This window comes from Ovis aries, chromosome 2 (assembly GCF_016772045.2).
Source record: "Ovis aries strain OAR_USU_Benz2616 breed Rambouillet chromosome 2, ARS-UI_Ramb_v3.0, whole genome shotgun sequence".
In the NCBI taxonomy this organism is placed as follows: Eukaryota; Metazoa; Chordata; class Mammalia; order Artiodactyla; family Bovidae; genus Ovis; species Ovis aries.
In genome coordinates this window covers 72,904,533-72,930,519 of record NC_056055.1, presented here as the reverse complement: position 1 = coordinate 72,930,519, position 25,987 = coordinate 72,904,533, and the positions used below count along the sequence as shown (strand labels likewise).

Sequence of the window (25,987 nt, the reverse complement as noted above, 5' to 3'; positions counted from 1 at the left end):
CATTGGAGAAGGAAACGGCAACCCACCCCAGTGTTCTTGCCTGGAGAATCCCAGGGACGGCGGAGCCCGGTGGGCTACCATCTATGGGGTCGCACAGAGCCGGACACGACTGAAGTGACTTAGCAGCAGCAGCATAGATGGTGCTTTCATTTGCTGTGAGTCATTTTCCTGGGTTGGTAATGGATTTGTGTACATCAGTCATTCTCTTGGTCTTGTCTTCCTGGAAACCAGAGGGTTTGTGCTCATTACATGGAGCCAGGATGGGTGGCCTGGGTGTGGATCCCAGACCTTGCGGAGGGGCAACTGCGGAGGGAATCATTAGTGTGGTGGTGTAACAACTAGACTGATTCCCACATGTCTCTGTCATTTCCAGTGTTCATTATATATTAATTAAAGAGAATGATTTTGTCCCAATTGCTAAAAAAATTTTTGGCACTTAAAGACAATATCTTTTCAGTGTGCTTTTCATAATCAAATTGCAAATTCTGCCTCAGTTTAAGAATTGGCACTAATTCTCCTCCCAAAAATGAATGAATGAATTCATCATTCAAGTAATCTGTAGTAAATTCCCATTTGGTGTTCAGTACCCACAGAGCCCTGAGATGAGCTATTAGCCTAGGAGTCTCACTCCCAATTTCATCCTAGGAGAAAAGACAGACATTAACCAAATTATGACAAAATATCCACTGGGGAAAGTGCTATGAATGAGGGATGAATTGTCTCTAAGTGCATGAAATAGGGAAGCTTACCTCCTCTATAGGAAGGAACTTTTCCTGAGAAATCAATAACTGAACTGAGCTCTGATGGGTGGTAAGGACTCAACACAAGTGGGGTGGGGGTTGTGGGTGGCAGCACTCTACCCAAGGGAGAAGTCCTATAAAGTGCCTGTGAAAGGGAGAAAATGCTTCATGTTTGAGGAACCAGAAGACACTGTTAAGACCTGTGGTTAAATTTATGTCTGGAGGGCCTAAAGGAAATAACATAAAATAAGATCCTTATGGTGGAAACAGTAGGGATTAAATTTTGTATTAAAAATTTTTGGATTACATTTTTAAAATATAAAAGCAGGGTTTGTTCTTTGGAGAAATATCTAAAATAGTAAAGTGCAGGGAAGAAAAGGAATACACACCCAGACACAGACCATTTTTAACATCTTGGCTGTTTTTATTCCTGGCGCTTTCCTTAGGTGTAGGTTTAATAAAGACATTGAAACTACACTCTGCACACTGTTTTGTATATTGCTGCTTTTTTCTCACTTCTAAGTTATAAGCATCCTTTTATCAGCTACATGATACTCCACCCTGTTTACTCTGTTGAGCAGGCCCCACCCCGGGTCCCAGTCCACATGGAAGAAGATCCATGAAAGGGTCTGCAGTCTTCTGACATCCCACAGAGCTCAGCAACACCTAAACAAGGTCAGGACTTCTGATGAAATGACATCTTTGCTGACAAAATATTATGGGAACTGGATCTCACAGTCTAGCAGGGGAGATAGACATTAATCAGGTAACTGCAGAAACAAGTGTACAATTGTGATGCTCATCAAAGGAGGTACATGGTATGCTGAGAGCCCATGAAAGGGAGTGCTTGACTTGGTTGGCCCTCAGGGCAGGCTTTCCTAAGGAAGAGACAGTGGAGCTGCAATCTGAGCGATGAGTAGTAGCTATTAATACTTCAGAGCACAGGGTCCATCAGGCAGAGGTCCTGACGTGAGGGGGAGCATGGTCGTGTGAGAGGACTTAGAGAAGACAGTGTTCGCCTGAAGCACCTTCACTTCCACTCTGGGCAGGAATCCCAGTGCAGGGAAGAATCCAGGGACGTGCGTGGTCTATGTGAGCCCACAACATGGAAGAAAGTTTTCCTCAAAGTTAATCAGGTGTTTTTGGCTATTGGACTTGACTGGGGTTGAGGGGAGTGTTTCTGATCCATAGACAGATATACTCAGTACTCTTCTATGGCAGGTGCACAGCCATTAGCTGTGGCCTGTCACCAGTTCAAACCAATTCAGATGGAAGGTTGACAGTGCACCCCTTAGTTGGGTTTAATTATAACATGTAGTTGAATTGGTCATCTTGACTTATTTAAATGCTGGCATATCCTAGATTTATAGGATCATACTTATAAATGAATATTTATTACCCTAATTACCTGGGTGGTGAATTATTTTATTGCCTCTCTGCAGAGTCATTTGTTTTGCTTTGTTAATTCCAAATCTTTTCAAGTAGGGGAATCCCTTTAAAATGTAAAGAGAAAGAAAGAAAGGGAGGAGGGAGGGAAAGTGAGAGGGAAGAAGGGAAAGTGGGAGGGAAGAGGGAAGAAAAACAAAGGAAGAGAGGGAAAAAAATAGTATCTACATACATACATATATCATGAACACAACATATATGGCATACATGGGACTCATAGATCTCCTAAATGCAAAACTATCATGCAATATCATTGACCTATATTACATTATGAGTAATGCAGTTGCTGGATTTGTTTGTGTTATAGGAAGAATCCATCTCTCAAGTACAGAATATCCTCGACAGACCAGGCTACCCTCTGAAGAAATACCGTGCACATGAACAGAAATATTTTTAAGCTGCTATCTTATGTAAGTAAGCAGCCTAAGTGCTTCTTCTTGAATTGCTAAAACAATTTCAGTTTCCTGCTTTCAGTACAAAGCACCTAGAAAATGTGGTGGACAGGAGTCCAGGAGGAGACAAGAACTATCCCTTCACACAATGTAGTGATGACAGCTCGTGTGTGGGTCCACCAGCAGTCTTATCTCCTCTGTATTCTCCCTTCCCACTCCTAACCTAATGGTCCCTCTTCCAGCTCCTCAGACACGAGCTCTTTTCTGCTATGGGCCCTTTGCACATGCCCTCTGTCTAGACTACTTCTTCCTGACTTTGTTTGGGTCACTTCTATTTGCCTTTCAGGTCTCATGGCTTTCTGTGCCACCCCCTCCTCCTCTGAGGTACACTTTCGTAGCCTCCTGCAGTTTTCTTTCATTGTTCTATTTCTATGCGGGCTGATTGCTTAAAAGTCTGCCCTTTCTACTTGAATGACACCTTCCCTGGGCCAGGGACTCTTGTTTTCTGACCCACTATTTTATAGCCAGAGTTACAGTGGGGTCCCGTTTAACTTGGGTGAGCTCAACTGCACCTGCCAGGTGTGTGCCCTGAACACGAGCCTGCCTTCCTCTACCACTCTGTCGCCACCCTTGCATTAGATGACCTTCCGCTGTGGTTGGTGCTCAGTAAATATCTTCTGTGAGTGACTGTTGAAATTCAAGTGATGAGGCACTTCTCAAATTCAGTTGTGTGGTAAGAAGTTGGTCATTTTTGTGGGCTGTCATCATTTTTCACATTTTTTCTTCTTTCCCTTCCTACCCAGGCTCAGCAAAAGAATAGTTTTTCCTTATTAAGTGCTTCCTGAGTGCCAGGAACTGACTTAAATACTTCAGTTGTATTAGTGAGTTGCTATTTAATGATCACAATAGCTCTTAAGAAGTAGGTACTATCACCAGTACCATTTTACAGGTAGGGAAACTGGGACAAGGAGATGTTAAATGCCTTGCTCAAGGTAGCATGGCTAGTGAATGGCCTTAGCTGTGATCTGAACCCAAGGGATATGGCTTCAGTGACCATGCTTTTACCCATTAAATTCCATTGTCTTCCAGACCTGGAGCTTGTGATAGGAGAACCCTGGGGAGAAAGAGAGGAACCCAAGCGGAGTTGGTGGACATTGCCTTTGAGCATCCCTCAGAGGGTCCTATGGTGTTGTATCATGTAGTCCTTCAGTCTAGCAACATCAAGATTATTACAGATCTTTTTAAAATATAAAGATGTGTGGGATGACGTGCTAGGGTTTCACTGTCATCAGACTCCTAAAATTCTGATTTATGGTCATTCATGCTTGAAGGCACATGTCGCCTTGCCTAGAGCTGGCCAGGACTCCCCGCCTTTGGCACAGAGGAGTGTGAGGATAGCTTGGTAATTTCCATTTTTGTAGGCTTCTGCCTTAGAACGTTCTGCTTCGTAGATTAAAGATGGCTTCTGGTCCACTTAATCTCCCATTTCTAAAATAGTCATCTAGGCATTTATACGGAAGACAACCCACATAATTACCACTTAGGAAACATGGCCCACATAATTACCAAATGTCAAATTGTGTTGAATCTCATCATGCTAACATCAAGTTACCTAAAGCCCTGAACTAGCTAGTATGTGGACCCTGATGTGAGGGGACAGAGAGAAGGTAAGAAAAAAATTAGTAAATTCTGTCTTAGGAAATAAGTTTCCTTCAGCCTTGTATTGTGGTTTATTGGTTTGTTTTCCTATGAAAACTCTCCCAAGAAGGAGGCAGAGGGCTGGAGGGGAGGCCGAGCAGCGGCACCGACCCTGCCTGCCGAGTGTCCCGTCCCTGTGAGCTGCTCCCAGGATCCCAGCTGCCACCACTATGGCCGGCCCGCAGCAGGAGCCAGTCCACCCACAATCATCCCAGCTCAAGGGAGGGCAAGGAACTCCGGCCCCGGAGTTCTCAGACGCAGATAAGAATTGCAGCACAAAGAGCTCTCTAAAATTACAGAGCAAAAGGGAAATAAGCCAAGAAAGGGGAGTGGGGAAGGGACAACAGTGAATTAAAATGCTGCTTTCTGATTCTGCCATAGTTCATTAGGCCTCCAGCTCTAAATGGTATGGCTGGAATGGCTTCTAACCTCACCCTCTCTGCTGGCAGGCAGGACCCACTTTACTTCCTCCCACAGGAGTCCTTTCACCTCTGTTACAATCAAAGCAACAAAGCAAACCAGCCTACAGATGCCAAGCTCCAAGCTTGGGGGCGCTACCTCTCTGATTTGGTCACCAACTTCAAAGGGATTTTCATTTGCTGGCTTGTGGGGATTCACACAACAGAAAATGACACACTTCCCTTCATTCCAGGGGCTCCTGGTCCTGTCAGAGTCTAACAGACCACACAGGCAGTGGCCTTGCACACAAATCGCATGGCAGATTTCTGGGTTGGCAGTCCTTAGTGAGCAATAGAGTCATCTGGGGGCTTTGAAAAATGCTGATGCCCAGGCCCCGCTCCAGACCAACTTAGCTGGAATCTCTGTGGGTGGTGCCTGGCATCAGTTTTTTAAATAAAGGTTCTTCAGGGGATTTTAATACACATTTTAGGACTAAGAATCTCCACAGTAGGCTGCAAGTGCTTTGAGGATGGGGGAATTTGGAATACCGTCAGATTTTATACTGGCCCCCTCCATGCTCAAAAATAATTGTTCCATGGAATATAATTAATTTGGGCATATTTAACAGTTCAGCTCAGTAACATCTAGCAGTTTCTACGCATTTACTATATGCTAAGGACTATACTTAGAGAAGGAAATGGCAGCCCACTCCAGTACTCTTGCTTGGAAAATCCCATGGACAGAGGAGCCTTGTAGGCTACAGTCCATGGGGTCACAAAGAGTCGGACACAACTGGACGACTTCACTACGCTACTAAGGACTGTATTACTCAGAATAACACTAAGAAGTAAATGCTCTGCTTGTCATCATCCTGATATTCTAAAAAGAGCCCGGGTAACTTGCCCAAGGTCACATAGGTATTTGTCTTGCTAACCTAATATCACCTCATTCTGGGAGTGTGGGAGAAGGGGCTGCACACCAAGGTCGGGATTGAGTGAAGTCATTTTCTTCTCCTTGGTTGTGTTGGTTGATTGCCTTCTTCTTAGTGCCACATAGAGTATGTCAAGTGTCTTCACATTTCACAGGGGAGACTGAATGAAAGCTGCAGGAGTATCATGAAGAGCTCACTCAATGAGTCAACTGAACAACCATTTTTGTTCTGTGTATCAGATCACCAGTGTTTGACCCCCTTTAAATCAAACCTGTACCCAGTCTCTTGTAACCAGGTAAGAGTCACTGATTAAAGTGTTTGGGGCTCATGTTTTCTTGTCAAGCTGGACTGTTTGTGTTTCAGTTTGTATGTTTGTTTTGAGCTTGAAATAGAAAGTAGCAATAATTGGGTGGTAGGTTCTTCTCCATTTGGAAAGCACTTCTTAAAATTTTGATGAAAATGTCAAGATACCTCTTCAGATGTTCCTTATTTTTGGCAGTGGATATGTTTTTGAAATGTTCTATTTTTTTCCCCCTCCTTCCTCTTTTTCCCCTCCTCCCCTCTTGCCCTCAGCTCTCCCCCACCTCTATTTCCCTTCTCTTGACTTCCCGTCCTGTCCTTTCCCCAATCCTTCCCTTTCCTCTTACATTGTCCATGAGCTCGAGGAAACTGCTATTTAGAGGAATAATCTGATATATCCTCCAGAAAAAAAGACTATCATTCTGATTTTCCACTTTTGGTAAATCTGTTTTCTGTGTATGTGTGTGTGGTTGTTGGCTTTTTAGCATTCAGTTCAGTTCAGTTCAGTTCAGTCGCTCAGTCATGTCCGACTCTTTGCGACCCCATGAATCGCAGCATGCCAGGCCTCCCTGTCCATCACCAATTCCTGGAGTTCACTCAGATTCACGTCCATCGAGTCAGTGATGCCATCCAGCCATTAGGCTTCATTTATTTATTAACATAAGATCCTGAAACCCTAGAAAGAGGGAGCATTGTTTTTGGAGAATTCAGGTCTTGCTTTAAAGGTTTAGTTTCTAGGATACATTTATAAGAGGAGGCTACTTTCTTTAGATTGTATTTTAAACTACTCCTTCTGTTACCTGGCCTCCCTGGTGGCTCAGACGATAAAGGGTCTGCCTGCAATGCAGGAGACCTGAGTTCAATCCTTGGGTTGGGAAGGTCTCCTGGGGAAGGAAATGGCAACCGACTCCAGTACTCTTGGAAAATCCCATGAACAGAGGACCCTGGCAGGCTACAGTCCATGGGGTCACAAACAGTTGGACATGACTGAGTGACTTCACTTTCACTTTTCTGTCACCTACCCCTCCTTTTTTTCTAGCAATTCTTAATACATTTATAGGAGGAAAATAACCTTCAAATATTTCCTTGAAAGAGCTACACTAAATTACATTTCTGCTTTGGCAGAAATGACTGCAAAAACCAGATTTAAAATTGGTAGAAGGGTGCCTTTATGAAATGCTTAACCAATTTGAGGAGCAAGAAGAGGATGGAGAGGAACTGAAGCAGAGGTTTATCTTTGTGGGTCTATAGACCCAGAGAAGAGAGGGCCTGAAAGCGGAAACCTTTGTCTTCCCATCATACTGTAATCTGAGTGTTTTCCTCTACCATGTCCCAAAACCCTTTCAACTTTCACAAGATTCAGTGAAAATCAAGTTTTCTTCTCTCATTAGGACCACAGGAATTTGTTCATTGCAAAAATTAGGAAAATGAAATTAAAAATTAAAGGAGAAAAAAGTCCAAAAGCAGAAATAAAACTAAATTCATTTATCCCCTTCTCAGAATTTCAACCTAGTAAAAGTATGCATGCATGCATGCTTGGTCACTTAAGCCGTGTCTGACTTCCTCTATGGGATCTTCCTGACCCAGGGATTGAACCCACGCCTCCTGCGTCTCCTGTATTGCAGGTGTATTCTTTACCCACTGGGCCACCTGGGCAGCAACAACAAACATTTCAACCTTGAAAAAGAAAAGATATGCTTAAATTACACCTGCTTGTATGTTCTCAGTGTGTCTGAAACTATAGTTGTCAATTTATTATTTTGAGGTCTAGTTAGTCAATAATAATATAAAATACTATATTACATTAAGACTATGGTACAGTTCTCAGAAAAGGACCACTTGGGAAGGCCATAAGCAGCTGAAGGAAATCAGTTCTAATGAATTGGTATTCCATTGCAGTTATTGTTTAGGTACACACTGTAACACTTGTTCAGTGTTTTTTTTTTTTTTAATGGTTTGAGCGTAGCTCCTTAACTCAATTTAGGAGTAAGATCTTAAATGCCCATTCTTATTTACAGTCTTTTTGTTACCTTTCACAAGTCAATCTACCTTTTGCTCACTTTCTGATCTGCTAACTCCATCATTTCAGTCATTCCTATTTTATCTTTTTGTTTCTCAAGGAGTTATTTCAGTTTTGAGGAGTTACGTTAGGGCCAGGATTGCAGCAGGATTTTGCTTTTGGAATATATAATAATATGAATAATTTTGTGATACATCAGGGTTCAGATTACTTTGGGAAGATTTGTGTCATTAAATAATAAAAATTCCCAGCTGTCTTGCTTCAGTTTATTCCTTTCTTGATTTTCACAGTTGCAGATCTGTCAGAGCCTGGGCCATATTTTACAAGCTTGTTTCACAGGGTCTGGGTTTACAGAGGCTCCTAGGAAAATCTCCTTGGTGGAGCCTGGGCCCTCCAAGCAGAAGCTGCTGTACGATGGGGAGGCCATCTCCCGATGGTTGCCTGACTGACCCAAAGTTAGCTGAAGCCTATAAACCCTGAACTATCAGTAAGATTTTTAAAATGGAGAGTGTACATGATATGTCTAACATAAAAGAAGTCAGTCAATTTAAAATGTATAACTGGGGAGGACTGATGGATTACGTATGCAAGTTCACCTAACCCCTGAATGCCTGGCCATACTTACTAATAATCAACGCTGTTCTCAGTTAGTTCCCTTAAGGAAGCCCTCTGATCTTTCAGAGCAGCAGGAGGTAAGGACATGGCCACCAGTTCATGTTTGACCAGTGAACCTCTAATACCACCTGATGGTACTGCGGTCCTTTCCTGAATGGGGGGCCCATTCCAGCACTCCTGGGGGATGTGCAGGCCTTGGAGAGAACTCCCTCCCCCTTCCCAAGGACTGGGAACTCTGCAGACAATGAGCAGGGCTGCAGCCCTCAGGCTCCTCAGGTCTGCTTCCCTGGCCCCTCCACACAGGGTCTCGGGGCAGCAGTAGCTACTTTGGTCATCAGAGGAGAGAGTCTCTGCTTGACTTCACCCTCAAAACCAGGAAATCTGGCAAAAGCAGGGTCAAGTCTAGGACAGGAGCTTTTCTCTGATACACATGGATGGCTGGATTGTTGGAGTTTATTCAGCAGTCTGAAATCTCACTCTTGGGATTCTGTATCTTTAGAGTGATCCTGCAGCACCCCTGTAAGTACATTTTTATATTGATAGATATACATTTATGTATTTCTCTTTCTTTTGTCCTAATTTTGTTTTAAGAGTACCCTGTAGCACATTGTGTAGTTTCAACCCTCCTTGTCATTTGCCGTGAGGATCACCTGCTGGGATTAATTAATTTTCTCTCTGTGGTGACCACAGCTTTGCCTCTCCAAGATCCTTTGGGCAGAAGGAACACAACATATTCTCTGGCGGGATTTGCTTTGTGTGTGTGGAAGGCTCCTCTCAATTCCAGGAGCTCTGAGGTGGCAGCCCTGAGGGCCACCGTGCCTGCCCAGAGGTGGTATGTACATTTGGAGGCTACCAGGCTGCTCCGGCAGAGAAGGCAATGGCATCCCACTCCAGTGTTCTTGCCTGGAGAATCCCAGGGACAGGGGAGCCTGGTGGGCTGCGGTCCATGGGGTTGCGAAGAGTCAGATACGACTGAGCGACTTCACTTTCGCTTTTCACTTTCATGCACTGGAGGAGGAAATGGCAACCCACTCCAGTGTTCTTGCCTGGAGAATCCCAGGGATGGGGGAGCCTGGTGGGTGCCATCTATGGGGTCGCACAGAGTCGGACACGACTGGAGCGACGTAGCAGCAGCAGCAGCAGCAGCAGCAGCAGCAGCAGGCTGCTCCAGCACCAGGATTAGGGTTGTCAAATAAAGAGGAAGGCAGGAGACCCCTGTCAAGGCAGAGTTCCCTCTAAGGTAAGAGAGCTGAAACATATGATAAGTCTTGGGCCTTTGGTTTGTGATTGGTTGGAGATGCTTTTGAACCAGTCAAGGTATGTCGCTGTGTGTCTTGCTTAGCCTGGGTGAGGTGGGGTGATTTATTCTAGGTTCTTCCACAGAGGAGGCCAGTGCAACGGCAACTTGAGGGGCTTGGGGGAGCTATAGTCTTTTAAAGACCTTACCAGCTAACTTTGGGAGACCTGGAATCCCAGGAGAGAAATGGAGTAAAGATTTTTTCCTTCTTCCTGCTCCCCCCCTCTCTTTTATTCCTGTATGTAGTGCCTCAGTTTACCAGGTGCTATGTCAAGTGCCTCCCAAGAGCATTTAGTAGGTGTTTAGATTTAAGGTCCCAGAGTGAGAGCACTTGGATATGAATCCTGGATTTGCCCATTTACTGGCTGAATGACTTGGGCAAATAACCTAACCTTTTGTGTGCCTCAGTGTCCAACTGTGGGAAATGCAGGCAATGTTGGCATCTGTTTCATAATGTCATAAGTAGACGAGTAAACACATTTAAAATGCTTCAAATCAGTACCTGGCACAAAATAAGCATGCAGTAAGTGTTAGCTGTTATTGTTCTCATCTCATGTAATTATTGTGGATGGCATTCCCTCCTCCCCACCCACTTCCACCCCACTTTTTTTTTTTTTTGAGGACACTGATTCTTAGAAAAGCAGAGTGTCAAAGCCAGTTTCCAAACCCTGGTCTGTCTTGTCTCCAAACGTCTTGATCTTTCTGCTACATTCTGCCACCTCTTGGTTGTCACCTGTTTGTCTCTGAGGCTGGTGCATGCTGAATAATTCAGCCTAAAGGGTTTGACAAAAATGAACTCAAGAGTCCTTCAATAGAGTGAGAAGGCAACTAAGGTCTCTCAACAGAAGCTGGAATGAGGTTAACCACTTCTTGTTTAGGCCAGCAAGAGATGCTTTCTGCTCTCATTTCCTGTCATTGGAATATTATGTTTGTAAATAGCACTTTTACCCCCCTCATTCCACCCCAAAATAAACAAGTATCCCTGTTTCTTTTTCCCCAGGAACTGACACTTACTGAGACTGGTATCTTGGACTGAAGTAATATCAAACCTATTTTAGTGGGATGGCTTCCACGAACAGACTGTGTATAATAGATGTCATTGTTGGCAATGCTGGATTCATGGAGAGAACTCGTCATGAAAGCTCATTTGTCTTCCCCTTGGAGGGGAGTTCAACATAGCCAATGATGACACCCTTTGTTCATTGACTCGTGGTCCTACCTAGCTCTGACAATTAACTGATTCTGTAGCCTTGTATGCAGTCACTGTATTTAGTAATATTCTGTGCCCTGTAGGGTATGGGACAAGTTATGCTAAGAAGTGTAAGATGCAACCCTGCCCTTTTAGAGTCCCTGGACTTAACAGGGCAATGAGATATTTCACATGTGACTATCAAAAGGTATTGCAAACTCAAACATTTTCATAACCAGGCAGGATTTGTGACTGTCAAGGCAGTGGAGTTTGAAATAATGATGAGTGGTGGGGTCTGGGGAGAAATGAAGAGTGTAACTCCATCCTCCCTGACCTCCCACAAAATATCCAAATTCTTCAGATTCATATCTAAAACAACAAAAGGCTCTATGGTCGTGTGTAGCTGGTCTGAAGCTGAATTTTGCTCATGGCCACCAGTTTTGTCTCTTATTTGACAACATGAGATAATGACAGTGATTTACAGTGAAGTTTGTAGAACTCAGTTTCATTATGTAATAATAAGTCTCATGTTGATTAACTTAATAATATAAGGCAATATCTGATTATGTACTAAGAAGTTGCTCTTTCTTTAGGTTCCATGTAAGAAATGATGAAGTCTTGGGACTGAGGGCCAAGAATTTATTTTTGACATTAAGGAATAGGAAGACCAGGTGAAGAAGAAGTTTGAGAGAAGCAAGGAAATTGGAATCTAATGAAGGATGTGTGTATGGAGCACGTATCCTCCAGGGATGTGTTCTGAAGTGTCTTAAATATTAGGCCTGGTATTTTAGGCTCTGTGCTGAAGACAGTAGAAGCCACTAGAGTCTGGGGATGGGAAAGCTGACCATTGCCCTGATGAACTTTTTCAGGGTGGTTTGGGAGTACATAGAAGCTTGTGGCAGGGAGACTATAATAAAGCCATTGAAGAAATCTGGAAAATAGGAATGTGAGCCTGGATGGGGTGGGAGGGTCATAGAGATGAAAGTGTTAGTCACTCAGTCGTGTCCGACTCTTTTCAACCCCATGGACTGTAGCCCACCAGGCTCCTCTGTCTATGGGATTCTCCAGACAGGAATACTGGAGTGGGTTGCCATTCCCTTCTCCAATAGAAATGAAAGAAATTCAGTATACATTGAGGACAGAAAGAAATGACCAGGCACCTTATTTTAATTGTACGTTAAAGGATGTGTGTGGAAGGAGGGGGAGTCTGGCTCCTTTAAGGAAGAAACAGTTAAATGAGCTGGACCAGGGCTGAGTTGCAAAGTGAAAGAGAACTATTCAATCATCAGGAGTGAAGTATTGATTGAAAGAGTAATTAATCTACAAGTATGAGGACACAGTGTCCTTCATTTTGTAGATTCACATTCTTCCTAACATGAGGCAAGATGAACCCAGGACTAAGAGAATAAAATTGGTGGGGAGGTAAAACCTTCTGGGGAGGAACTTTTTTGATGGTGCCTTTTTGGCAGTAGGGACAGAATAGGGAAGACTTAGAATTCCTTGGGGGTGGGGTGCATATGCTCAGAGGCAATGGGGGACCTCTCTTGGATGTAGTTGGTTTTTCCCTCTGAATCTTATCCCTATTATCAATTTTTCATTGTTGTAAATAGAATTTAGAGGATCATCAAGATATACACTGTTCATTCAAGAATTAATGGGAAGAGAAAATGCAGGAATGTACCACATCCAATTATTCATGTCCGAATAGAGGCCAAGTCTAGGGCCACCCACTGCACAAAGAGGCAGCATTATCACTCACGGACAGGCTCCCCTGTGAAGCGCTCACCAAAGCAGAGGGATTAGAATAAGTGAATGAACCTGTTTAGACCTTGCTTGTGCCCTCAAACCTCTAGGGGTCAAAGAAGGAAGAAGTTGCTATGATCCTAGGTTACAATGAAAATAATGGTGATTTTTAAGTCACAATTCCTAATTTAGGAAACAGAGACTACAGAAGACATTTACAAAGTTGTTTTTGGGTAGGTTCAGGTTAAAGGATGCTGGAAAGGCAAAAGGGGAAAATGTTCAATAAAAGTTGGAAATGTGGATCTGAAGTTTGGCTATTGTAATAGTGCTGTAATGAAGAAGGAAATATGATCTCTCTTTGAGACGGTGATTTTGCTCCTTCAGATAAAGACCCAGGAGTGGGATTTCTGGATCATATGGTAGTTCTCTTTTTTAAATTTCCTGAGGAATCTTCACACTTGCTGTACCAGTTTACATTCCTACCAACAGTATACAAGGGTTCCATTTTCATTGTTTTGTTTTACATTTCTCTAATGATTAGTGATGTTGAGTGCCCTTTCACGTACCTGTTGGCCAATTGAGTGTCTTCTTTGGAAGAATGTTGATTCAGGTTCTCTGCCCATTTTTAGCTGGGTTCTTTGGGGGTTTTCGTTTGTTTTGCTATTGAGTTGTTTGAATTCCTTGTATATTTTGAGTGTTAACCTCTTGCAGATAGATGGTTTACAGATATCTTCTCCTATTCCATAGGTTGCTTGATATTTTGTTGATGGTTTCTTTTGTTGTGCGGAAGCTTTGTAGTTTGATGTAGCCCTACTTGTTTATTCTTGTTGTGTTTGCCTTTGATGTCAGATCCAAAAAAAAATCATTGCCAAGATTGATCTCAAAGAGCTCTCCCCCCAGGTTTTCTTCTAGGAGTTTTATGTTTCGGGTCTTATGTTCAAGTCTCTAATCCATTGTGAGTTGATTTTTGTATGCTATAAAGTAAAGGTCCAGTTTCTCTCTTTTGTATGTGGCTATCCCTGCACCATTTATTGAGGAGACAGTCCTTTCCCATTATAAGTTCTTGGCTCCTTTGTTGAAAATTATTATTATTTTTTTTTCACAGTTGCTTTGACTATTGGAGGTCTTTTGTTGTTCCATACAAGTTTTAGACTTATTTTTATTTCTAGGAAAAATACCATTAGAATTTTGATAGGAAGTGCATTGAATCTGTGAATAGCTTTGGATTACAAGACATTTTACAGTATTAATGATTCCAGTTCATGAACATGGAATATCTTTTCCTTTGTCTCTTCTTCAATTTTATCAATGTTTATAGGTTTCACTGTATAGATCTTTTACCTCTTTGGTTAAATTTATTCCTAGGAATTTTGTTCTTTTTGCACTGTTGTAAATGGATTGTTTTATTAATTTCTTTTTCAGTAGTTTGCTGTTAAGGTATAGAAACACAGCTGATTTTTATATATTGATTTTGTATCCTCCAACTTTACTGAATTTGTTTATTAGTTCTAACAGTTTTTTGATGGATTCTTCAGAATTTCCTATATATAATATCATTTCATCTGTAAACAGAGATAATTTGTTCCTGATCTTAGAGGGAAAGTTTTAGCTTTTCATTGTTGAGGATATCAGTTGTAGACTTGTCATATATGGGCTTTATTATGTTGAAGTATGTTCCTTCTATCCCAATTTGTTGAGAGTTTTTATCATGAAGGGAATTTTATCGAATGCATATATTAAAATCATCATATGATATTTACTCTTCATTTTGTTAATATGGTGTATCACATTGATTGCCTATGTTGAACCATTCCTCACATCCTAGGAATAAATTCTTCTTGGTTATGGTATATGTTATTTCTAATGTGCTTTTGAATTTAGTTTGCTAATCTTTTATTCCCTCTGTTTTCAATTTTTGCCTTTGTTTTCATCAGGGATATTTACCCATAATTTTCTATGTTCTTGTCTGGCTTTGGTTTCAGCATAATGCTGGCCTTGTAAAATGAGTCTGAAAGTCCTTCCCTCCTCCTCTATATATTGGGAGAATTTGAGAAGGATTGGTATTAATTCTTCTTTAAGTGGTTTGCGGAATTCACCAGTGAAGCCATTTGGACTTGAACTTTTCTCTGTTGGAAGGTTTTGGTTATCCCTGCTTTCTTTTGGTTTCCATTCGCATGGAACTTTTAGGCATTTTGAAGCAACATTTCTCAGTGGTTAGCTACACAGTCTTTAGAAGCAGATTTGAGTCCCAGCTGTGAGATCTTGGGAAGGTTACTTAACCTCTCTAAGCCACAGTTTTCTCATTTGGAAAATGGAGGATAAAAATATTCCTGCCTGAGAGAAGTATTGAGAAGAATAAATGAGATGAAACATTTAAAAATATTTACTGCATGCCATACATGTAGTTAACACTTGATAAGTATTAACAATGGTTGTTATTTTTCTTAATAATCTTAGGCCACTCCAGATTTGAGTTAGAATTAATATTATAGCACTCCTGGCCTTCTTTGATTTTTAATACCTGGTAAAGAACATTGACTACTGGGGCCAAATTGCTGTGCCATTCAACAGTTGTTTGATCCTGGGCAAGTTACTCAACTTTTTTATACAGTTTCCTCATCTGTAGAAAGAAGATAATTACAGTAGCTACTTCATGATGCTGTTGAGATTAAATGAGTTAATATTTGTTCAGTGCTAAGAGCAGTGCTTGCCACACAGTAACTGTTAGGCAAACATTTGTCAGATAAATAAAAATGAGGTTCCTCTGTGTTGTGAGTGGCTTTTTTGTTTCCGGAGTCATGGGATCCCATCCTTTGCTGCATTCATCCTGGCACAGAGAAAACTCCTTACTCAGTGCCTGCAGCAGTTAGATATTAGGTCAGCATCTTAAAAGAAATTGGACCTTTATTTGCCTTAGAGTGTCCTCACTGTGAAAGGCCACAGTACCTGAGAATAGGGTAGGTATCTTCCTGGAGTGATACAGGAGTAAACTTTTCCCTGAGGCCAGAAATGCAGGCTCAGTGTCCTGTCAGCCTGAGTCTGTCTTACTGTTTGTACATCATTGCAGGAGGCATGTTTTTCTAACTTAAGTGGCCTCTCCTGACTGAGCAAAGAGCCTTCAGTTCGTGTGTGCTTATTGTGAAGTTGACACATTCTTGTCTGTCTTAACCTTTTTGACAAAATGAGGAAATTGAGGAATGAAAGCCAGTTTGGCCTGCTGCCGCTGGGAAGACAAAAGGAAGTTTTGGTAAGATCAGCCAGTATGCTCTGTTGCTAATCAACATTGCTTTCACTCATAATGATGAATTCCAGTAGCACTTCTCTGACACTTGGCAAGACCACCCCCCTCACCCCCCTGCCCCACTGGCTATTTAGAGACCCAGACATTTCATTATCTTTGGATTCATTTGGGGTAGCCCTTCTCCCCACAAAAGATCTCAGCTGAGACAGACCTTTCTGCTGGCCTCTGATTATTCTTGTCAAGCTAAAGTGATGACCTTGGAAACACAACACAGGGGCTCTTTAAATGAAAGTTACATTGGAATTCTTAGAGGAAGGTCAAAGTCATCCTTGATGTGCATTCTTTCTATAATCTAAATCTAAACATATCTAAAATCTAAAACGCTTTTAGCATTTTGTGAAGGCATGTCCATGAAATGAACCTATGTGATGATGGAGTTGTGCCTTTTCTCCTGGGGCTGCCCTCTCAGGACCAGTCAATTCATTTCAATCAGTCTTGTCTTTACCTTGGAAAACAAACCTTTCTAGAGGGCCTGGACAAGATAAAGCAGACCCTGGTTGGTGCCAGAACTCCAAGCTTTTCATTGCTTCCCCAGGAAGGCAGACCTTTGTTTCTGAAATACCCAGATGATGCAGCCCTGCTTTGCGTTCCCTCAGATGCCCTAAAATGAGGAAAGAAACTGTGATATCCTTGAATCCCTACTGATAGCTTTCCGGTTGGCATGAGTCATGGCAGCAGGAAAATTGAGGTGGTTGGTGGAGTGGGGTTGGGGTTGGGATTCACGCACTCATGCTCAGGACTTTGGTTAAATCCACATTTTAGTTTCAGGTTTTCTTTGCCCCCGTCTGTTAATAAACAGTACTTTTGTTGGGCAAGCTCCTCTCCAGGTAGTATCCTTGTTCATATCCTTGTTCTGTTCTCCTGAGACCACAGCTTATTATCTCCAGGCTGGTAAGGCCTTCTGGGAATCAGTGGAACGCCTCTAGATGAGGCCATTGCTTTCCTTTCTCCTTTTCTCCAACCAGAATAACAGATGTGATATTGATTTCATCTCGGCTGTAGAAGTTCACTAATAACTGTTCTGAACTTTGTGATATCTTAAAATTGGCAGATGAAATGGAGATTTGTAAATGAAACCACAAGCATCTCTGTAATCCTGGAGAGAGAGCCTCTGAATCAGATGACACTGGTTTTTCCTAGTGAGAAACAAATGGGACATTGATTGTGTGCTTTAGAGCTTATTACTTGCTTAGGAGCTTGGTGGCATTATTTAACCTAGGCCATTAAATGTCCCTAGTCATCTCCATCCATGGTTAATAATTTCATACACTTAGAGGCAGTCACTGAAGTCAATACATTGTTCCCAAGGCTAATTTTACAAGACTTGCTTCAGGTTGTTTATATTATATGGCTTTCACTTAAAAATCTAAGATTGCAGGTGAGGGAGGCACATTTACTAGCATTGTAGTCATTGTTCAGTCACTAAGCTGTGTTTGACCCCATGGACTGTATCCCACCAGGCTCCTCGGTCCATGGGATTATCCAGGCAAGAATGTTGGAGTGCGTTGCCATTTCCTTCTCCAGGGGATCTTCCTGACCCAGGGATTGAACATGCATCTCCAGCACTGGCAGGTGGATTCTCTACTGCTGAGCCACCAGGAAAGCCCTTTACTAGCATATGTGTATTAAAAAGCCCCCTGTGGGACCCAGAACAAAGTGAATGTCCAGCAGATGGGGACAGTCACATATTTACGAGCTGAGATGGCAAAAGGGAACTTCATGTCATACTCCAGTTTCAGGACACGTGAAGGGTGCTACATGAATGTGCATTTCTGCCTCACATACGCATCCTGAGTATCTCAAGCCCCTCAGTGTTTCAGGCCATAGAAAAAAGATTGTGAACACTTATTTTTACTTAGCCCCTATATGATACCTTACAGGAGAAGGTATTCTAAGTCTTATACTATTTAAAGGAAAATGTCGCATTTTCAAAATGGGGTTTGGGAGTTGTTTACTAAGTCTCACTAGGTTGGATGTTCTGTTTGCTTTAATAACCCAGCTAACATCAGGTGGTGAGAATAACAATCCTTAGGCATGTCACTGATAAGGGTCCTAAAACCCTGAATAGCAATTACAGTTGCATCTCTATAGATTACCCATGTAAATGAGAGGTGAGGGCATAGGGTTTTTTTGTGTGTGTAAAGGGGAAGATGGACTTCCCTGGTGGCTCAGTGGTAAAGAATTCACTTGCCAGTGCAGGAGACTTGGGTTCAATCCCTGGGTCAGGAAGATCCCCTGGAGAAGGAAATGGCAACCCACTCCAGTATTCTTGCCTGGGAAATCCCATGGACAGAGCCGCCTGGTGGGCTCCATGGTGTTGCAAAGAGTTGGGCACAACTTAGCGATTAAACAACAACATGGGGAAGAGGCATTAGCATTTATTAAGCATATTATGCGACAGGGTCTCTGCTAAATGTATCGCATATATTTTCTCATTTCATAGTTAAAATAATCTCATGAGGCAAGATTTGTTATCCCCATTTCACAGAAGAGGAAGTTTGGCAAGAGTCACAGAGATGATATAAGAGAGCACAGCTGCCTGCTCACTGGGTTCCGTGGTCTCTTGCTGGGCAGTTTGAGAATACAGAATGCCAATCCAGTTGCAGAGAAGCTTTCTAGCAGTCTGCCAAGGCTCTGCATGACCATTTCCTCTTTCTGTTCTGTTAAAATTCTTTAACACCTGCAAAGCCAGAACTGTTGCTGGCCCACTTCTGATTGTAAGCCACACACGATTTTCTCAGGCTTTTCTTGGAATGGGGTGTGTTTAATAAAGAGCCTTGTACCCGGTGGGCTTACAAAGATATGTTGAAAAAGAAAGTCATTTGCTAGAGCTGGTAACACTGTCTCTCTGAAAAGAATATACTTTGGGCAAGATCAGAATCATAACAAGGGCCCTATTGAGATGCATGAACTCTGGATACCAAACAGTCTCACTAAGGAGTTGTATGGTTGGGTATTTTATCTCACGTTGCCAAAAGAGAAAACTTCTGAATTAGTTTGGCCAGGTAGTGCTAAGCACTTTTATGAGGTATTTTCCTCTCAGCGGGGCCGAGGGAGCTGTCCATTCCTTTGTTTTCTGTCACAGACCAGTGAGTCCAATAGCAGAACGCTGCCACGACTCAGGTTCTAGGCAGGACTATGACGTACCTTTAAAGAGCTCTTTGAATACAGCCTTGTGTTCTTTGTAGCCACATTTCACAGGGCAGGATTGGTCCTTAACTATCATATTGAGATAAGACTGTCTCCCATTATAGTAATTTTGAACCAAATTCTACCTTCCCTTTCATCTCAGTCATAAATTTGGGCAAACTGTTCCTAATGGTGCTGTTATGTCAGCCTTATAATCCCCACGGATTAACATGAGAAATCAGTTTACTGTTCCTTCAGTTGTGCTTTTTCATTCTTGGGTACAAACAACACAGTTTTGAAAACAATAATCTGGATACAGTCTGAATCAACTGACCAGGTCTTTCCCTTCCCACACTCATCAGAGGGAATGAGATAAAAAGAACAGCTAAAGGAAGAAAAAGGCAGGAAAGAAAGAGTGACAGCAATGTTTATTTAGACAGAAATGGAACATTGTTCTCTTTTATGAGTTAACAGCACTGTGTGTTAAGAGGCTGGTTACAAACTCACTCCAAAATAAGAATGACCTGCAGTTCACGAACAGCTCTGTCAGCTCTAGTACCTCAAGCTGGAGCAGCCTGCCAAGGGGGTTGAACCATTCAGCCCAAGATAAGTTACTGATTCCGCTGAGTTTACATTTACTTCCTATAAATAACACCAGTATTAGCAGTTTAAAATTCACATTTAATCACGGGTCCATTTTATGTTTACATGATCATTTGGTATCATTCTCTTAAAGATTTCAGGTGCAGGTGGTCAATACAGAGCTTTTTTTTTTTTTTTTTTAAAAAAAAAAAAAAAAAAGAACAAACTATTCCATGATCTTTGGCACAGTTTCTGGTTTCTTAGCTAGGCTTAACTTGGCTATGCAGTACTGCAGAAACAGGACTATTTTGGATCTTGGTGTAGCTACAAGTTTATGTTAAGCAGTATTTACAGGATGAGAGCCAAGCACAGACTTTAATACACTGTCTTCACAAATGAGCAGAAGAATGACTGGCAATGGATTTTAATGAGCAAGGGCTGAGATTACTAGACTACTAGTTAGTTAAAACCATCTTCCCTGGAAGAGGAGACAGGTTTTATTCAATGCAAGAATTCCCTGAACCACTGACACCAATGTCTCATGTCACAGGATTTACTTTGCAAGAATCCAGGGTAGGGACAGTGCTTTTCTGGCCAGTGTGGCTTACTTGATCCATCAAACCTATATTAAAATACAACTTAGCTGGTAGCTTTGCCACTGTTATTTGGGTTTGATGGGTAGAAAAAGGCAAAGTACTGTCATTTTAAGTGGGTATAATTGGCCTTGGAGGAATTATAGTTGATATAGTCTTATGTAGAGCTGATACGGATTGCCTCCCAGCAGTAGCATCTGGAAGCTCTAAATTAGTGGCTGTGCTACCAGAATATGTCTCTGCTTTGGGGCTGATACACAGACATGAGACAAACAACTAGCATGATTTCTCATTCTAGCAGTGCTTATGAGAGAGGAGTTCTGATTAAGCCCCAAAACAGATCTGGATTGCAATCATAGTTATTATTCAAGTACAAGGAGAGTGCTTTATTTCACATTGAGAGTTCAATTCTGACCTTTGTCTGGAAAATTATATGAAAATAATAAATATATACATATATATATGTACATATACATATATATATATGTATATATATCTAGCTGTCTACTGAACACTGGGTCAGTAGTTACCAGCGTCCCCATACAGTACATTGAGAAAAAGAAATCTATCTTCTCCTCAAATCTCACACCCATCTTAAAACTGTTATTGCAGAACTGTGCTGGTCTGTTTTCTTTCAAAGTACTTCGTTTGAAATTGGCTGGAGATGGGTTCAAAATGGACAATTTGGCACATTAACTTTGGGGGGACTGTTGTTTAGCTTCATTATAGTCTATACAAATGTGAGAGGTCAAAGGAAATCCATGGCAATAGAAAGCCTGAGTAAAAATGTGTAGTCGATGACTATATATATATATATGTATATTTAAAAAACCCAAAACACTGGTCTGTGCATGAGAAAACAATTTCTCTTTCACATCTATTATCTAATTAAAACAGTTATGTCTATTCTATGTACTTCCCAATTCTGTCTCTCATAGAGTTTAAAAATTCCAGATAATACAGCTTTCCTTTTAATCAGTTTCCTCTCATCTTACCCCCAAATCCCAGAACCTGGTGAGCAAAGGCTGTGAATCCAAATATAGAAAATAATCTGGAGGTCTGTGTATCAAATCAGATGTGCAGTTGGCTGTTAGTGTTTTCCTTATTTAATGTCTGAATTTGCTAAGAGATGACTCTCCTGGAGAGGTCCTTCACCACCCCCAGTCTTCTGAAGCCAGAGGCCCTAGAACTGTGAGGTCTGGGTGAATGAGATGGTATCGGACTTGTCGACGGCAAAGCCTCCGTTGACGTAGGACTTCTTGGTGTCTGAGTCCTCGTTGTCGAGTGTTGTGGATTCCAAGGTGAAGGGGTTCACGATGTTGACCTCCGATGAAACATCCATCTGCTCCAACTCCTTCTTGGAGAGCTTCTCCACGATGCCAGTCCCAAAGGCATCTCCAAGGACATTCACCATGGTCCTGAACCGGTCCCTGGGGAGGACAGAAGGTGAGTCAGACATGAAGCCCGGGTTTCACTTTCCTTCGAGTTGGAGACAGGAAAGGACCTGAGGAATTCAGTTATAAATTCAGCAAACCACAGAGGGTGCTTCTCAGGGCTGGCTAACCAAAGGCCCCTAACTTCACAGGCCTGAATCAGGGGTTGTCTCTAAAGGCACAGAATGAGCACACAGGCTGCCTCAGGTCCTCGTCAGTCACAACGCCCCTGAATCCAGCATCAATCTCCTAAATTCCCTCCTCTCCTCCCAAAGAAATGTGAACACAGTCTCCATAGATATTTGTGGGGAGGGTCAGGATTCATTAGTCCTTCACCCTAGTCTCTGTCTTGTGTGCCTTTCTGAGCTTTCTCTTGGCTAAGGTGAGAGAACCTGGATGTTTTGTGGGGTGGTGTGTGTGTGTGCCAAGCAGGAGTGTGTATGTGTGTGTCCCCAGTGTGCTTCTTTCTTTCCCACACAAGGTCACTCCATGAGGAAGGCAGCAAGGATGCCGCTGAGCCCAGGGTCAGAAAACCCAGGCCAGCCTGTGAATAGCTTGCCCCTTGTGGCACCTCAGCTAGTGTTAACTCCCAGAAGGCCTGGCGGGGAGGACGAAGAGGAGGTGGAGAAGGTATCTTGGATGCTGGAGCACTGTTGCTAGGAACTGTCTACATGAATGTTCCTGTGAAAGCTACACCGGCAGGACAGAAAAGGCCAACAGTGCTCCCACATGTCCATTCTGGGTGCCCTCTTACTATTTAGAACATGGACTGAACTAGACCCTGTTGTGGACCAGCTAGTGTCTTTTTGTTCCATAGATCAAGTTGCACCTTTGACTTCTCTGGGTGTCTTGGAAGTGAAGGTCACCAGAGTTCCAGGAAGAACAAGGGAGAGGAGAGAGTGCAAATCCACATCACTACTAGACAAAAGGCCACTTGTCTCAATAGTAGGCTATGTTGGCAAGAAAGGGGCTACTCCAGTTGGGCCTTAAAGAACCAGCAAGCTGTTGAAGGGGCCCCAAAGCAGCCTCCCAAGTGCAGAAGCTTGTGCCTTTGGGGACGTGACTGTACCTTCAAAGCCACATGGAATGTTTCTGCTTCTCTTTCTACAATTTTTAGCTGCTATTTGCAAACTACATGGCACTGTACTGCCCAGTAAGCTCGGCTGGGTCTGAGTGAAGGCTCCATATGGAGCAGACTCTTCCCCTGATGGCCAGGGGACAGAGCCAGACCCAGATACTGAAAGACCACCGTACAGAGTGGGTATCAAGGGTAAAGCCGGGAACCAGGCTCATTCTAACTTTAACCGTAGGGGTCACAAAAGACATGTTTTTACCCAGATCTTCTGCTGTGTTTCTTAGGGAGGTGTGTGTGTGAAAGAGAGGGAATGAACTGTTGCCTTAGGCTTGAATGGTCCAACTCATTCTAATCATAACAATTAAACTTGCTGTTAACTGAGCACATACTGCCAGCCAGACACTGTTCTGGACACACTTCTCACAGTAGCTCACTTAGTCCTTACACCAACCCCATGAACTTGACAGAATCATCCCCACCTCACAGATAATGCAGCTGGCCCCCAGAGAGGTTAAGGAATTTGCTCAAGGTCAAACAGCCACTGAACCAGGATTCAGGTCCCAATTAACCTTATCCCAAAGCCCTTGCTTGTGTCCTGATGGTGCTGACAATCTTGGGAAGGTGGGCTGACACTGAACTAGGTGGTTCTGAACCTATGGTGCTGACCCAGGGCTGGGATAGGCTAGGGTGGCCTATGGGGTTTGGAATGGCCGAGGCCTTGCCCAGTGTCTTCACCTTATTATTTTATGTTGTTTATCTCATCCCACACCCAGATCCTAACCTTGAGCGTTATCAGGCATAATACGCTAATGAACATCACTGCCTTTATAAAATCACTGCTTGAAGTTATGAGGAGTTAATTTTTAAGCACATTATCAGATGGCCTGGTCAGAGGGAAATTAAAGCAGCAACAGATGGCTCATTAGGCAATCTGAGGAGAGGATAATGACAGACTGTAGATTCTGCATGGCTGGGAAGCGTGCCTTCCCATCCGGCAGAGGCAGCACATTTATTCCAACTCACAGGAGCCAGTCAACAGCGATGATGAGGGTGACATCCTCCGCGGGCAGGCCCACAGCACTCAGCACAATCACCATGGTCACCAGGCCGGCCTGGGGCACACCGGCAGCTCCGATGCTGGCGGCGGTGGCAGTGACACTACAGACAAAACACACCAGCACAAAAGGAGTTAGACGCCCATTTCTCCCCCCAGGCCCCTGGTCCACAGTGGTTAGGCCTGGAGTTTGTTACTGCTGCGTCCCAAATTGGCCAGTCAGAATCTCTTCTCTGCTGAGCACCATCTCTGCCTCATTAGAGAGTTGTGGGAGACAGAGGGGAGTGTGAGCTTTTTCCAGGGGGAGGTGTGGCTCATCATTCTAATTCGAGGAAGTGGAGAGGAACTGCATGAGTGGCACACAATGAATGAGCTAGAGAGAGATTAAAGAGGAAGGCAAGAGTTTACCAACCGAAGGTTTTAATGGAGGGCTTTATCCACCCATCTATGCATCCTTCCATCCTAAACAAGGGCCAGGTACATCTCCACCTGTTCGCTTCCCCCCTTCAACTGTCTACTCAGCCAAGCAATCATTTATTGAGGATCTAATATGTGGCAGGCATTTGTACTGCTTTGAAGGATGGTAGAGGGATTGGGTTAGGGGTGCGTGGGCAAGGATATTCAGGGTGAAGGCAAAGGAATGAGGCACTAGCCAAGCAGGTTTCAGGTACTTCCTTTACATCACAAGACTCTTGACCTCTCTGGGAACTGCCCCTTAGAGCACTGAGTTGAGAAATAGCTATGACTCCTGTCCAAGGTACAAGTGCTTATTCCTGACCACTCCTTTCTGCCAGTGGGTGCCCTTTGTGCAAAAGGAGGAGAGATCTGGAATCCAGAAGAGGATTTTAAATACCTTGTATTTAAAAAAGGTCCCTCTCAGATGGATAAAATGTGGCACTAGGGATATTTCTCTTTGGAATAAGCAGTTTTTCATCAGCAACATCTTCCGGATGACTTAAATCTGGTCATTTTGAAGAAAACCAGAGTTTGCCCTGCCCTGAAAAGTCCCTGGATTTGAATGAGCTTTGAGGGGACCCACTATATTTTCTAGACACACGTTCTCATCCTTGGGCCAAGGATGCCACTGAGTTGAAAGCTGAAGATGGAAACACTGTCAATTTAAACTAGAAAAATCCCTGATTCTATCCACAAATCCATATTCTGTGGGCTCAAAAAGCCTCAGGATTCTCACCAACCTGATTTACTGCTCATTCATCTGCCTGGTGATGTGTCACAGATGGTATCTGAGGGCCTGGTCAAACACAGACCAGAGTTCTTTGACAAGTGTGGTTTCCTTCAGTGGCCGTGACCACCAATTTGCAATTAGAGATTTCTGGAGCAGTCCAAATGCCTCTGAAAGTCTTGGGCTTTTGCATAATCCTTTAGATCTGTTTTGACTTAAATAGTCTTTGGAAACGCTAAGTTCATGTCAGTGCTGCTTGAAAACATTTAAACTGAATGCACTGGTGGGTTTTCTTTGTCAGAAGTGATTTGTGCCCCTACCCATTGATCCCTCTTGAAAGCCTCAACACATAATGGTTAACCATATCCCTTCGGCTTGAGGCGGGGCTTGAAACTTAAAATCCGTTTAGTCAAAGAAAACCTTGCCTATTAGCCTTGACCTTGCTGATTAAACTTCAGCCATTTGCCTGGCTTAAAGTCTGAAACTTGGAACTGTATATCCTCAGATGGTAAAAATATAAAAACCTACTTGTTCTGCTTGAATATATACTATTTTGACTTTCGAGGGTTTTCAAAGAAGAAGACAAAATAACCATTGGTAGAAAGTTCTTTCCTAAGCACTGAGATCTAGATTTATGTCAGGCCATCTAACTCAGCTCTCCATACAGGACAGGGACTAAGTAGTGAACTAGAGTGAGCACAGGTTTTAGAGGCAGACAGATCCAGCCCTGCTGTTTACTAACAGCGTGTCCTTAGGCAGGTTAGTTCTCTGAATCTCCGTTTCTTGCCTGTAAGATGGGGAGAATGTCCACTTTGCAGGGCTGCCGGTAAGATTAGATGAGATAAAACATGTAAGATATCAAGTACA

The 25,987-nt window shown here is 42.9% G+C and overlaps 2 protein-coding genes across 3 annotated transcripts in view; one reads left to right on the top strand and one right to left on the bottom strand.

The window, feature by feature from the left end:
• SPATA6L (spermatogenesis associated 6 like) overlaps window positions 1–8,190 on the top strand; it is an 86,783-nt gene extending 78,593 nt beyond the window's left edge. For both annotated transcript variants that reach the window (XM_015093197.4, XM_042243411.2), the window contains 3 exons: window positions 1,322–1,415; window positions 2,494–2,596; window positions 5,761–8,190. In XM_015093197.4, the coding sequence (XP_014948683.1) occupies window positions 1,322–1,415; window positions 2,494–2,583 (184 nt within the window). In that variant the 3' untranslated portion in view covers window positions 2,584–2,596; window positions 5,761–8,190. The remainder of the gene's footprint in view (window positions 1–1,321; window positions 1,416–2,493; window positions 2,597–5,760) is intronic.
• An 11,419-nt stretch (window positions 8,191–19,609) lies between these two features.
• SLC1A1 (solute carrier family 1 member 1) overlaps window positions 19,610–25,987 on the bottom strand; it is a 74,642-nt gene continuing 68,264 nt past the window's right edge. Inside the window, exons 11-12 of the mRNA XM_004004350.5 lie at window positions 23,907–24,041; window positions 19,610–21,805 (exon numbers count right to left, since the gene is read on the bottom strand). Of these exons, the coding sequence (XP_004004399.1) occupies window positions 21,559–21,805; window positions 23,907–24,041 (382 nt within the window). The 3' untranslated portion in view covers window positions 19,610–21,558. The remainder of the gene's footprint in view (window positions 21,806–23,906; window positions 24,042–25,987) is intronic.